Source organism: Corvus brachyrhynchos, unplaced genomic scaffold (genome assembly GCF_000691975.1).
Source record: "Corvus brachyrhynchos isolate BGI_N302 unplaced genomic scaffold, ASM69197v1 scaffold646, whole genome shotgun sequence".
NCBI lineage: Eukaryota > Metazoa > Chordata > Aves > Passeriformes > Corvidae > Corvus > Corvus brachyrhynchos.
The window spans coordinates 145,190-156,823 of record NW_008238401.1 but is presented as its reverse complement, the minus strand read 5'-3'; the positions used below and the strand labels follow the sequence as shown (position 1 = coordinate 156,823).

Here is an 11,634-nt window from a genome sequence, read left to right as displayed (position 1 = left end):
ACGCGTACGCCCGGCGGAGCGTCTTGGGCTCCGTCCCATGGCAGCCCACGGGGATGGGGAGCAGCCTTGGGGGGCGATGGGGCAGGGAGGCGAGATGGGGACCTCGCTCTGACAGAGCGCGGCTGCAGGCGCTGCCCGGCCTGGACTCCGGCGAGGGGATACGCCTTGAGCTGGCGGGGCGCTGCGCGGGGACCCGGGCGGCCCTCCCCTGTTCTGAGCTGGGCGTCACCCTGAAGGACAGGAGCACTTTTAACTTCACAAAACGAGTCAAATTGCGCTTGTCGGCCTTCTTTTTGCTGCCTTTATTTCCCCCCTGCAGCCACCCGCTCTCTTCCCCGTTTGCTTCTCACTGCGTCTCCTCGCGCGCTCTCTAGTAAATTGCCTTATGTACCTGTAAGAAAGTTTACTGGAATAAGGTAACGAAGTTAACAGATTCGTTAGGAAGTTCCTAATGAACACTTGCCCTAATTACTTTTCAGACTGACTGGGCGGCTTATGCCATAACCTGCACCCGAGTTCTTTCTTCACAACAGTAATTATAGTTAAGTATTGCTGTAATGCAGGCAGCCCTGTGGGGTCCTGTGAACTTCACTGGAGGTAAAGGGCAGTAAGTGCTGTTTTCAGAGAGCTTTGGTTCGGCCTTCCCTGGCTGTTTTTATGTTCTCAGCACCTGTAACTTTCGTCCATAGGTTTCAAGTCGGGGTGTAGGTACACGGGGGTTTTGGTGTAGATTCTGGATCCAAAACCATGAACCGTCTAGTCTGTGGAGGGGGGGAAAAAAGGCTGCATACATCAGGTTGTTGCTGCCCGCCTTTGCACAAAAATAGCCCCATTACACACTTCAGCAGCCACCTGGATGACATGGTAGGGAGGCACGTATGCTTTGCTTTGTTGCCATCTTTACAGGCTGTTTGATTTTTTTGCCGTAGTATTTATCAAATTCATAAGCTTGCAGGAGCTTAAACAACACCATTGCCCTTTAGCAGAGGAACTGTTTCTAGCTGAAAAGAGCCAAGCTTTACCTGTGCCAGCCATGCTGCAAAGAATCACTACCACCTTGTACATAACTAGACAGACTGAAACAAAACTTTGCCCAAATCTTGTCTGGCTTCTTCATTTGAGTAATTCTACTATAATATTTGGTGAGTAAATTACTTTTTTCTTAGTAGTCTGTAGCAGCTAATCATACAATGTGGCCAAGTTGTAGTTACTTAGTTTTCATAGCTATGTTTTCTACACTGTAGGAAGCTCATAGGCTGCCTTGAGGCATGTTAGTAAAAAAGTTGACTTTTCATGAACTTAAGTTAAAAAAATCAACTTTTCCACCTATTTGTTTTTACTGATAAGGGCTAACTGAAGTTTAGTAGCCAAGTTGTGCCTCAGGTCGTAAGAGTAGTGAATCTCCTACACTCAGAGTTGCTAAAGGACTGAGTTATTTAAGTTAAGTTATTGTATGTTACAGTTAAGGTCACTGAAACAGTGTTAGATCAATGTAAAGCCTATAGGACAGGAATGAAGTTTTTCTCATATATGAAAATACTGTAAGATCAATTTAATATCTAATGATGAGCATCTTTCCTATTGCTTACTGCTTTAAGACATAAGTAATGAAAATGTGGGAATCTGATAAAATCTGAGTGAGCTAAGTGCTGCAGTGAAACGTTCTTTCCTCTGTTCCCTCAGATCTTGGAAAGGTTCAACCAGCTCCTAAGTGTCTTTAATAATGTTATGAACTTCAGATTAGGCTTGATGCTCAGAGCCTTCGGTCCCTAAAAATAAGCAGGAAACCAGCATACCTTGTTATACATTAGTTGAATGGTGTCAAAGGTCAGAGCTTTAATTCTGACTTAGAAGTTCCAGGTGAAGGGGGGAGGAAAAACAAAACACCAAAAAAACCTCACTAAAACAATCCCACTCCTGGAATCTTTAACAGGTACAAGCTGTGAACCCAAGGAGATGCTTTAAATGCAGTATATGCATGTCCCTGTGAATGGTATACTTGGTGATTTCATGTGACTGAAATGAGTGATGGAGCTTTTGGTGGGTGTCCATGGGTCTTTCCCCCTTCCTCTCTGAGTTACCTTGGTATTGCTTTCTCCTTCCTTTTTAAATCACACTATTTGTTTTCCCGAAAGGATTTCAGGGTTGGTTTACCCCTTTTGTTGGTGCAGAATCACATCAATTTCCAAGGATAGTCCTTGTGTTTTTAGGTCAAAAGATGCTTACTTAATTGTTTTTTTTTTTTTTTTTTTTTTTTTTTTTTTATTCTGTAAGTTGTGGAGCAAGGTGAAAACACTTGCTTTGCATCAGTCCTGCTCAAACATGGCTTCCAAGCACTATGTACACAATGAGGTTGCCTTAGACTCTTGATGTTTTCTTTTGATGAATGGATTACTATGGGAAGTGGGCTCAAAGTCTGTATTGCTCTGTTGTGTATTATGCTTTTTTGAAGTTTTAAATACAGCATACCAGAAAGCAGCCCTCAGTATCCCCAAGATGCAGTATGTAAAACAACTTATTTACTTAATTTTTGTTCAGTGCCTTTTTTCTTTTTTAACGTAGGGAGGGAGCCCCATAAAACTGTGACTGGCTAAAAATAGGGACACAGATGCACAGTCGTGTTTCCTGCTCTGACTTCCATTGTCACACTAAAAAGTGACTCTGCCATGTGAGTCTGAGATGTGATAGGTGCCAGCAACTGAAGTCTACTTGCACCCTTTCTCAGATTTACCCTCCCCATTCCCTTCCAGTGATGTCACAGCTGCTCCAGAGAGACCTTTTCCTCTTTTTTTTTTACCTCGTCTTTTTCCATTATCTCCTTTTTCCCCATGGCAAAGACCTATCATTTATAAATGCAAAATTAAATTTTTCCTTAAACCTGAAAGATGCTTTGAGCTGGCTCAATCCTTGTGTGTCTTTTGTTGGTGGTTTTCCTTTTTTGATCATCTAATTTAAAGGAAATTTACCTGTGCCACACAGGGTATGTATAACTCTGTCACTGTTGCCCCTATTCACTTCCTCTTATATCTCCCCTCCAAAACAACCCTCTTCAGCTGTTTGATGAGCTGCAACCAAACTTGTGAGAAGAATTTTACTTTTAAAAGCAGAACAGACAACAACAAGAAATATCCTTGCTGGTGTCCTGAAGAGGATATGGCAAAATGGAAGAAGCACCTTACTTTCCATCAAAAAGAAGATGGAGCTTCTGCATGGAACTTTTTAAGTTCTGGGAAGATAATGTACCAGGAACTGGTTCTGCTACTGTTCTGTTTATCTTGGCTTAGTTTAGTGTACATTGCCAGGGCAAACTGTACCTGTTCTCCTGGATGGTGTGAGTCCTCTTGGACCATCACCCTCATATCTGGACCTACTCTGTATGGAGTTTCACATTATTTCAGTTACTGATCTGTGAATCAACCATGCATATCCCACACATCCATCCAAATTTTGCCCCGGTCTTTCTTCCCTATGAAAATAATGACAAAACTAATGATAAGAGCAAAGAACAATTTGTTTTAAAAGTAGAGCAAAGCATTTAGACAGGAAGGATTTTTTCAACAGACCAATAGTAATTAAAGCAGGTCTGTTGTCACGTGCAGCTTTGCTTACATGAGATGCTTCTCCCAACCATGGTTATTTTTTACACGTGCTATGGTTGGTTCTGTGATGTCTTTCAGGGTTTTTTTAGTTACCTTAGAATTTTTGTGAGAGAAACAGCTTTCTTTCTTTTTTCAAGCTCCTCTCCCCTTCTATTTTCTTCTTTTTTTTTTTTTTTTTTAAATAGCACACCACCACCCCACTTAATCAGTAAGCTTTTGCAAAGTAAATATCCCCGAGACACATCAGCATGCAGAAGTCAGGATATTTATAATACAATATTCATCCAGTCACAGGATCCAATGCTTGTGTGATGACCTATTAGTAGGGCTATGCCTGCCTTGTTTTTTGGGGGCGTTTTTTGTTGGGTTTTTTTTTTTTTTCTTGTTTGGTTTTTTGGTGGATAGGAGCTGAGCAAGGAAGAGATACCTAGCAAGTTCTTTCTGCTCTATTTTTCCCACCTTGACTTACTGCTTTGTCACACCTTACACTGGCCATAACTTTTCAAATTTCTCTCATCAGTCAGAAAGTTGCAATAAATGGTAAGAAAAAGCCATAGTTAAATTTTCCAAGGTTACCATTTCTGCAGCTCTCTAGGTATTGGCTGGCTCAGCATGAAGCATCCCAGCTTCAATTTGGTTGTTCTGGATAGCAGTCCACTGTGCTACACAGAGGCAGAAGCAGTAGGACAGCTAGCTTAATGAATCCTTAGATTCTGATCAGTTGAACAACAATGCATATTTTCTCTTTTTTAAAGCTTTGCTTCCATCTGTGAGGCTAGATACTTATCATATAGACCAAGCTGATTCAGAAAGAAAGACTGTATATTAGTCCCCTGTGTCAGGGAAGAAGGCTAAAAGCAGAAGCAAGCTGTTCCATAAATGAAGCACCAGACTGAAAATGATAGGTATGGTAACTAGCTCATGAATCAGCACTTCCCTAATTAGCTCTGCATGTCCTTCCCCTCTTTTTGGGCTTTTTTCTGCAGGGCTTCCCCCCACCTGTTGTTAATGTATCAGTTTACCAACCTGCCACACCTGTCCTTCCACTGAGGTTTAGCTCATGGGGTTCTTTTAAAGTCATTAGTAGCCAGGCAACCGTCAACATTAGCATTGACACAGGAATATTTATTTGGCTATTTGTTCTCTTTCCACTTGTCTTGCAGGACAGAAACAACATAGCAATGATTCATAACCCTTGTCATCCCATATTCACACACATATACAAATTCATAAAACCTAAAACAGAAAGTAGGCCTTCATGTGAAACTAAGAATCATCTGAAACTTGGTTAGTCAAGAGACAGATGTCTCTGATGAAATATGAATGTTGATTTTGCTTAGTGAGTGGAGTTCATGTAGGAAATGCATCTTTGGAGTTCAATACAATTAGTTCTCTAACTTTATATTACTCTCTGGGCCAGGCACTTAGAACTATAAAACACTTGTTCATGGCACAAGTAGACCAGGCTCTGGAAGACCAGTTCTTCCCCACCTCTTTTCTTAAAACAAAAACCAACAACAACAACCAAATCCCTCAGATAAACCTTGTACTTCTGAAAGATCTACAGTATATAGCTAAATTTTCAAAATTGAACTAGTGGTAACATGCAAAAAGAAGCACTAATTGTAGTACTGGAAGAAAGTAAGGAAATGACGATTTAGCAGGACTTGGGATCAGTTCTAGGGATCAGTTCTAGAAATGCTGGTGTGAAATACGCTGTTTGCTGCAATTGCTATTAGAGCAGTTCCATACATACTTGTTATTTAAACATACATGTTTACATACCTGGAGGATATGGCCAGTTGTGTACACTGTTGGGCTTGACAAGCAGCACAGGCTTCACTGGCTGGAAAGGAATGTTTTCCTTTAAGTAAGGAGGCACACCCAGTTTCAACTCTGTGTCACCTTCAGACAGTGTGGCTCATCTTAAAAGTTCAAACCAATACTTTGTAAATCATATTTATGTTAATTTCAAATACTTACTGCTATTACTCATTGCTTGGCAAACAGTCATGATTTTTGCGTTCATCATGACTGATTATCTGATGTGAGCCATGTAGAAATGCTGTTTGGGAAAGCAATCTTGTACGTGGAGGAAGATGAAACTAAGCACTTGTTTGGACCTGTTTGCTAAATAACTTTAGTATGCAGAATTTGTGCTTCACACAGAGGGGTATCTTTCCCAGATGGTGTATTTCTTGTGGGGTTTTTTCACATATTGGTTATTTTTGCTGCCTTCTACACAGACTTCTACCCATCAGTTTTATGGCAGCTTGATTACGATAAAGAGTTTAAACCTGCAAATGAACACAAACTAGCTGAGTGTCCTCATCCCCTGTGCAGGAGATGTAAAAAGCAACATTTTCCAAAAAGTGAAATATTAATTTCTTATAGGCCTTGTGAAGTTAATGGGAGGCATATGCTTGCAACAGGTGAGCATATCCTGAAAACAGACTCCTCTATCCATAAGAAGCCTTTTATCAAAATTGCTGCACTTGCAGGCACACTGGAGGTTATACAGATACCTTGGTCTGTCAGTGCCTTGTCCTCTTAGGGCCCAGGGTTGGTTTTCCTTCTGACAGAGATTAGTGCCTGGGGACCTGAAGTGCAGGGAAACGTCTCTTACGCTTTTTCTCTTTGCAGAGAGTTTCAGATCACTGCTGTTTTGTACTCATTGTTCAGTGGGAGCTTGATCAAAAGTTCATAAAAATGAACAAATCACTTCTATGAGCTTCATGGGCTTGGGAATGAGGCAGTGGATCTTCTGGAAAAATTTTCCAGAAGCGAAGCTGTAAAAGAAGTATTTGAACTATGTCATCAAACATGTTTGGCACACAGAAAGGGAAGGGAGTTCTGGGATGAAGCTGCAGCTTTACAGAAAAATAATGAAGGGCAAGGCAAGGATACATTTTAGAAGAATGCTTGAACTAAGTGGTCAAGAAAGAAGGTGGAAGGAAATACCTGTGCATGAATATGGAGATGACAGGTCTGAGATGAGAATTAAATACTCAAAGTGAATGCAAGGAAGAGGAAATAATTGGTGAGGTTCAAATGAAAAATGTCACAGATAGAATGGAAGAAGATGAGGCTTTGAATAGCAGTAGTAAAAAAGACTATACAACACAAAATGAAGGAGAAGCAAAGTGGGAAAGAACAAAAAAGACTATACAACACAAAATGAAGGAGAAGTAAAGTTGGAAAGAATAGGTGCATCCCAGAAAAAGAACCAGACTAAGAGCAGAAAGCAACAAGACCATGTTATGCACATGACAGAAAAAGAACCAGACTAAGAGCAGAAAGCAACTTGTGGCTACAAGACCATGTTATGCACTAAAGTGTGCCTTGCTTATGTGTATAATTGTGTGTAAAGGAGCGTAAAGTATTTGGTAGTTAAAGGACTACTTCTAATCTGATGTGAATGAATGAGTTTTTGTGTGTTCTCTTGAGTAAAAAGTTCATCTTCTATGTGTCGAGCTTGCTGTGAGCGCTTTCTCAATGAAGAGAACTGTAGGCTTGTGCTGTGGGTGGTATTTCAATGCAGTAATTCAGTGTGGTGTGTTTTTTCAAGTTATGTGCTTCTGAGGATGTTTGCACAAGGTTCCTGTCATTTTACCTATTTATTACAAACTTTTCAAACTACATATGTAAAATTAACAGTATTGGGTTATGTGCCTTCTCAGTTGAACTAGTGTAATCTGGTTTGATGAGCTCATTTCTCTGTTGTCAAGTCAACTGGCTCTCACTTGACAACAAAAAGAAGAACTGAGCTTCGTGATTAGAATTTCATGTTCTATTTAAATACTTGCTTTTGTTTAGCTGATATGTCATTGCTTCACCCCTCATAATTAGAGCTTGTCGATAGACTTTTAAATGCTCTTATATCAAAACCAATTTTTTCTAGTCAAAACTAAGAGGGAGAGGTCCAAAATAGCTCATAATTTAGTGGCTGGAATAGTTGAAAGAAGACTTGGGGAGGTCTGAGCCTCCTTCTTGTGTAGCATACAATCCAGCAGGACTCTGATAAGCTTTGTAATGATACCCAGTGAGGCCACTCAAAAGGACATTCTTCATTTAAGGGTAAGCCTTAAAACAGTGGTTATATTTGCTTCAGAATTAGTCTTAAGATTCAAAGGCGTTTGATACCTTTTAAAAAAGGGGTGGCAGGGGCAAAGAATAAAGGTGTGGAAGGGAAATTTCTAATGTATTTTAAAAAGGTGTTAAAATTGTGTTTCCCTTAAACAAACAAAAAGGACAAGCATGCAGTCCTATTAATCTGTATCAGTTTTAGCTTTTCAATGCTCACCAGAATACAATGGCTCAGTCCTGCTCAAACACAGGTTTCAGTAGTTTGAGTCTTTTACTTGTGTAAGGTATGCACATATACGGGAGCATTCTTGTGAATTCCGGATTTCACACTTTACTTTTTAAGAGCTTAATTTGATAAGAGTCTGAAGGTGTAATCATCTTACCCTGTTAAGCTCTATTTAGGTAAATTTGAGATGTAAAGAGATGAACCCGGGGAAGGAGGGATAGGAATTGTACTGAAGGTCTGAGCTACCAGAATGAAAGATCAGAGATCCTTTGAAAGGTTCCTAAAACTGGGAGCAGATTTTTGAGGCCCAAACTTTGAGCACCAAAGTCTATTTTGGACAGAGTTGTACTTCAAGGCTGTATATATCCCAGTATGGAACTCTGATACTTTGCAAGGGTTAAGCAGAAGCTTTGATGGGAGTTGCTGTCTTTCCGGATACTGTTTTCATAAAATCCTAGAAATTTAATAACATTCTGACAAATTTGGTTGCATTTGCAAAATATCTTGAAAATATTCTTAGGGGAGAAGAGACTGGCTCACATGTGTACTTAAGATTTAAAACAAATGTTTTCTGTCTGGATTTTAATGTTAAAATGTACTGTGGTCATGGTTTCTTTTGGTTTTAATGACCAAGTTTGAGACGAGAAATACTGTCATTGATGTCAGATCATCACTGATGTCAATGTAGCTAATTTGTATTCATACAGAACGTATGCCATTAAAGTTCATTTAAATTCAGTGTTAGTCCCTCTTAAGTTTCTTCCAACAGCAACAAAAAACTTGTTTTCTTAATTCTAGGGATGTAATCCTCTTGCCGAAACTGGACGAAGCAAACTGCAAAATCAAAGAGCTGTTCTAAACCAACAGATCTTAAGAGCAGTGAGAATGAGAGCTGGTGCTGAAAATCTTTTAAGGTATAGATCATGCTTTCTTAATTCTCTTGCCCAAGCAAGAATTGGTTAATTTTCTTTTAATTTTGTAGGAGTCTCTTAGCTGTTGTGTTTTCTCCCTTTTCCCCCCAAACATGCTGCCTCTATTAATGTAGAATGATTTGTGAATCTCCCTGAATTTTTTCAAGCTATAGCTCTATAGAGTCATTACTTTCTCTCAAGTGCACTTTCAGTACTGCTATGTTGCAGTAAATGAGCTGAATGTTAGCCTTTCTTAGGTTGCTCTCTTTGTTCAGCTTTATTGCTTGTGATAATGGCAAGCGAACCCTGCTGAATATTGCAATGAGTTCCTTTTACTCCTCAAATCAAATAAAGGTATTGCCACTATGCTCTTGGATTTTCCAAAGATCCTTTAGTTCTGTGCTGCATAGTAGGAAGGACTGTCAGTTGTCTTCTTTATTCCATGTAGTAGTAATGATAGAGGAATAGCAGGGTGGCACACATGTAATTTGAGCTGGGTTACCACCAATTGCCACCAAATTCTTCCATGGTTTGGCATAACTGGAAGTGATTTTGGTCTTCATCTATTACATTTTTTTAGGATATGTTTTCATATGTCGCTGTCCCCATAGGCATAGCCTTATGTTGACCCTGTCTTAAGGCTGTTACATCCCGTGATTAACTGCTTGGCAAACAGTCTGTAGCTTTCCAATCTTACACAGAAGAACTGAAAACTATCCCAGTGCTCACCTGCAGTAGTTTCCTGTAGCGTCTGTTTCTCTGCAACTGAAGCAACAATGGGTCTTCAAAACCAAAACCTAGTAAATATACTTAAAGAAGTGAAAATGCTTGGATAAATTCAATTTTCTTAAACTTGCCAATAATCAACAGGTTGCCCATTGTCTGTTACCTGCTTTTATCGTCACTCTTGCAAGAGATGTGACAGGTTGAAAACTTTGGTAATTTTAGCCTCTCTGGCTGACTTAAGTTTGCTTTGTTTTCTGGTAATTGACTTGGAATTTTACTAACTTTTGTATGGTTAACAATATTATTATATCTGTTTTTGAAATGGAATGCTTCATTCAGTTAATGTTTCTGCTTGTCTATTCAGGAGTGTTTTGGAAGGGCTAAAGAGATGAGTAATAGCTCATGTGAAAACTGGTAGCATTTCACCTAAATATCCTAAAGTTCAGTTTCTGGTGCCAGTATTTCTGCTGAAATACTGAAGCTGCTATTTACAGGAGTGGGAACTAAATCTACTTAAAAGTAGAGGAACGGACTTATTTTTAAGATTTTAGAAATCTAAAATGAATTTACACCTGTCGGACTATTAAAACTTGCTAGTTCTTTGAAAGAAGCAATTTTAAAAGTAACCTGATGACTAGTTGTATTTACAGTCTCATAAGGAAAAACATAAACAAGCTTTATGTTTGCAGATTCTATTTGAATTTCATCAAGTTCTAAGAGAAACTGAAACCAATTGCTGTCCACAAGGAGCCTCCTGCAGTAGGACTTGAGAAAAAATCTGGAAATGCAGGTTTCTTTACTTTTGGCTGAAAGCAAGCACTAGGCTTGAAGCACATGGTCCATATAGGGCAAAGACTTTTGTCCTTAGAATTTCTAAAAGTCACCCTCTCCTTTTCATTGTCTTTTTGTTCTGAGAGTTCTGAGTTAAAATTAAATTCAGAGTAGAGTTATACGGATCTCAACAATATCACATTGTCCCTTTTGCCTGGTTGTCACAAAAAAGTATGTGTACAGTCTAAAAAACATGAAAAGGTAATCAAATTAACTCTAATTGAAATGGATGTTCATAGCAATAGAGCCAATAGAGAAGTCAATCTGGATGGAACTTTGGGGTTTCTGAAAAAGATAACAGAATCCCTCCTGTGGAGGATGGTAAGCTAGACCAAACATGGAGCCTTAATATATCATAATTAAAGTGCTTGTAGCATCAAAACTTGCCCATTTATCTCTGTGGTGCTGCCTTTTTCAAGGAAGATCCACTCCACCATATGTTTGTATCCAGTTGGACTTATGAAGGCAACAGATGTTAACATTGCCTAATTTAAGCAATCCAAGGTATTCAATAAAGTACAGCATAGAAAATTCAGAGACAACTAATTTAGAATATAAAAAACAAACTTAGAATTTTAGTCTTGGAATAATTAGTTCTTCACCAAGGTGCTCCATAAAACTGGAGAACTGCTCCAAGCGGAGCCTAGATTTATGATGTGGTTGTTCATAAATATTTATGAGGGTGACTTTTGTCTTAAAATAAAGGTAAATGCAAAATGCTGCAAATTTAAGTTCGTTATTGTCTTAAGATTTGGACTCTAATATAAGGGTACAATATCTTAAGCATGGATACCTTTTATCTTAAACTCATACCTGTGGATTTATAGATACAGATTATTTAAGTATCTTGAAAAGAGTAATATTCTAATGAAATTGTCAGTATGGAGAATCAGGTTAGAAATTGTGATATAAATACACAAGTCATCACACAGAAATGCTCAGGGGGTGTTAAATACCAACATCCATTGTGCTAGCAGTTCAAAGTGTTGCCATTTAAATACATAAATGGCAAATAAAACAAGCAAACCAAATCATATTTACATCCCAGAAAATCAAATTATAGAGAAAGTTGTCTTGTATTAAAAAGATGTGGTTGAAAGATATTTCTTTTTGTAATAACTTTTGGGATAAAGTTATTTTATTTCATTCTTAAGATCAGAAGTCTCAACAGATCTTTACTCAATTTATAAGGTGGGGAAGTCTCTTGAAAAATGTCTCCTGACTTCTCCCACCTCCACCCACCTATCTTCTTTTG

General features: G+C 38.9%; 1 protein-coding gene and 1 long non-coding RNA gene across 2 annotated transcripts in view; one reads left to right on the top strand and one right to left on the bottom strand.

Moving 5' to 3' along the window:
* RHPN2 (rhophilin Rho GTPase binding protein 2) overlaps positions 1-11,634 on the top strand; it is a 34,798-nt gene that overhangs the window by 6,622 nt on the left and 16,542 nt on the right. Inside the window, exon 2 of the mRNA XM_017736421.1 lies at positions 8,710-8,825. Coding sequence (XP_017591910.1) covers positions 8,797-8,825 — 29 coding nt within the window. The 5' untranslated portion in view covers positions 8,710-8,796. The remainder of the gene's footprint in view (positions 1-8,709; positions 8,826-11,634) is intronic.
* LOC108447180 overlaps positions 1-11,634 on the bottom strand; it is a 23,539-nt gene that overhangs the window by 6,869 nt on the left and 5,036 nt on the right. Inside the window, exons 3-5 of the long non-coding RNA XR_001862590.1 lie at positions 9,552-9,619; positions 6,125-6,388; positions 5,385-5,445 (exon numbers count right to left, since the gene is read on the bottom strand). This is a non-coding gene — a long non-coding RNA (uncharacterized LOC108447180). The remainder of the gene's footprint in view (positions 1-5,384; positions 5,446-6,124; positions 6,389-9,551; positions 9,620-11,634) is intronic.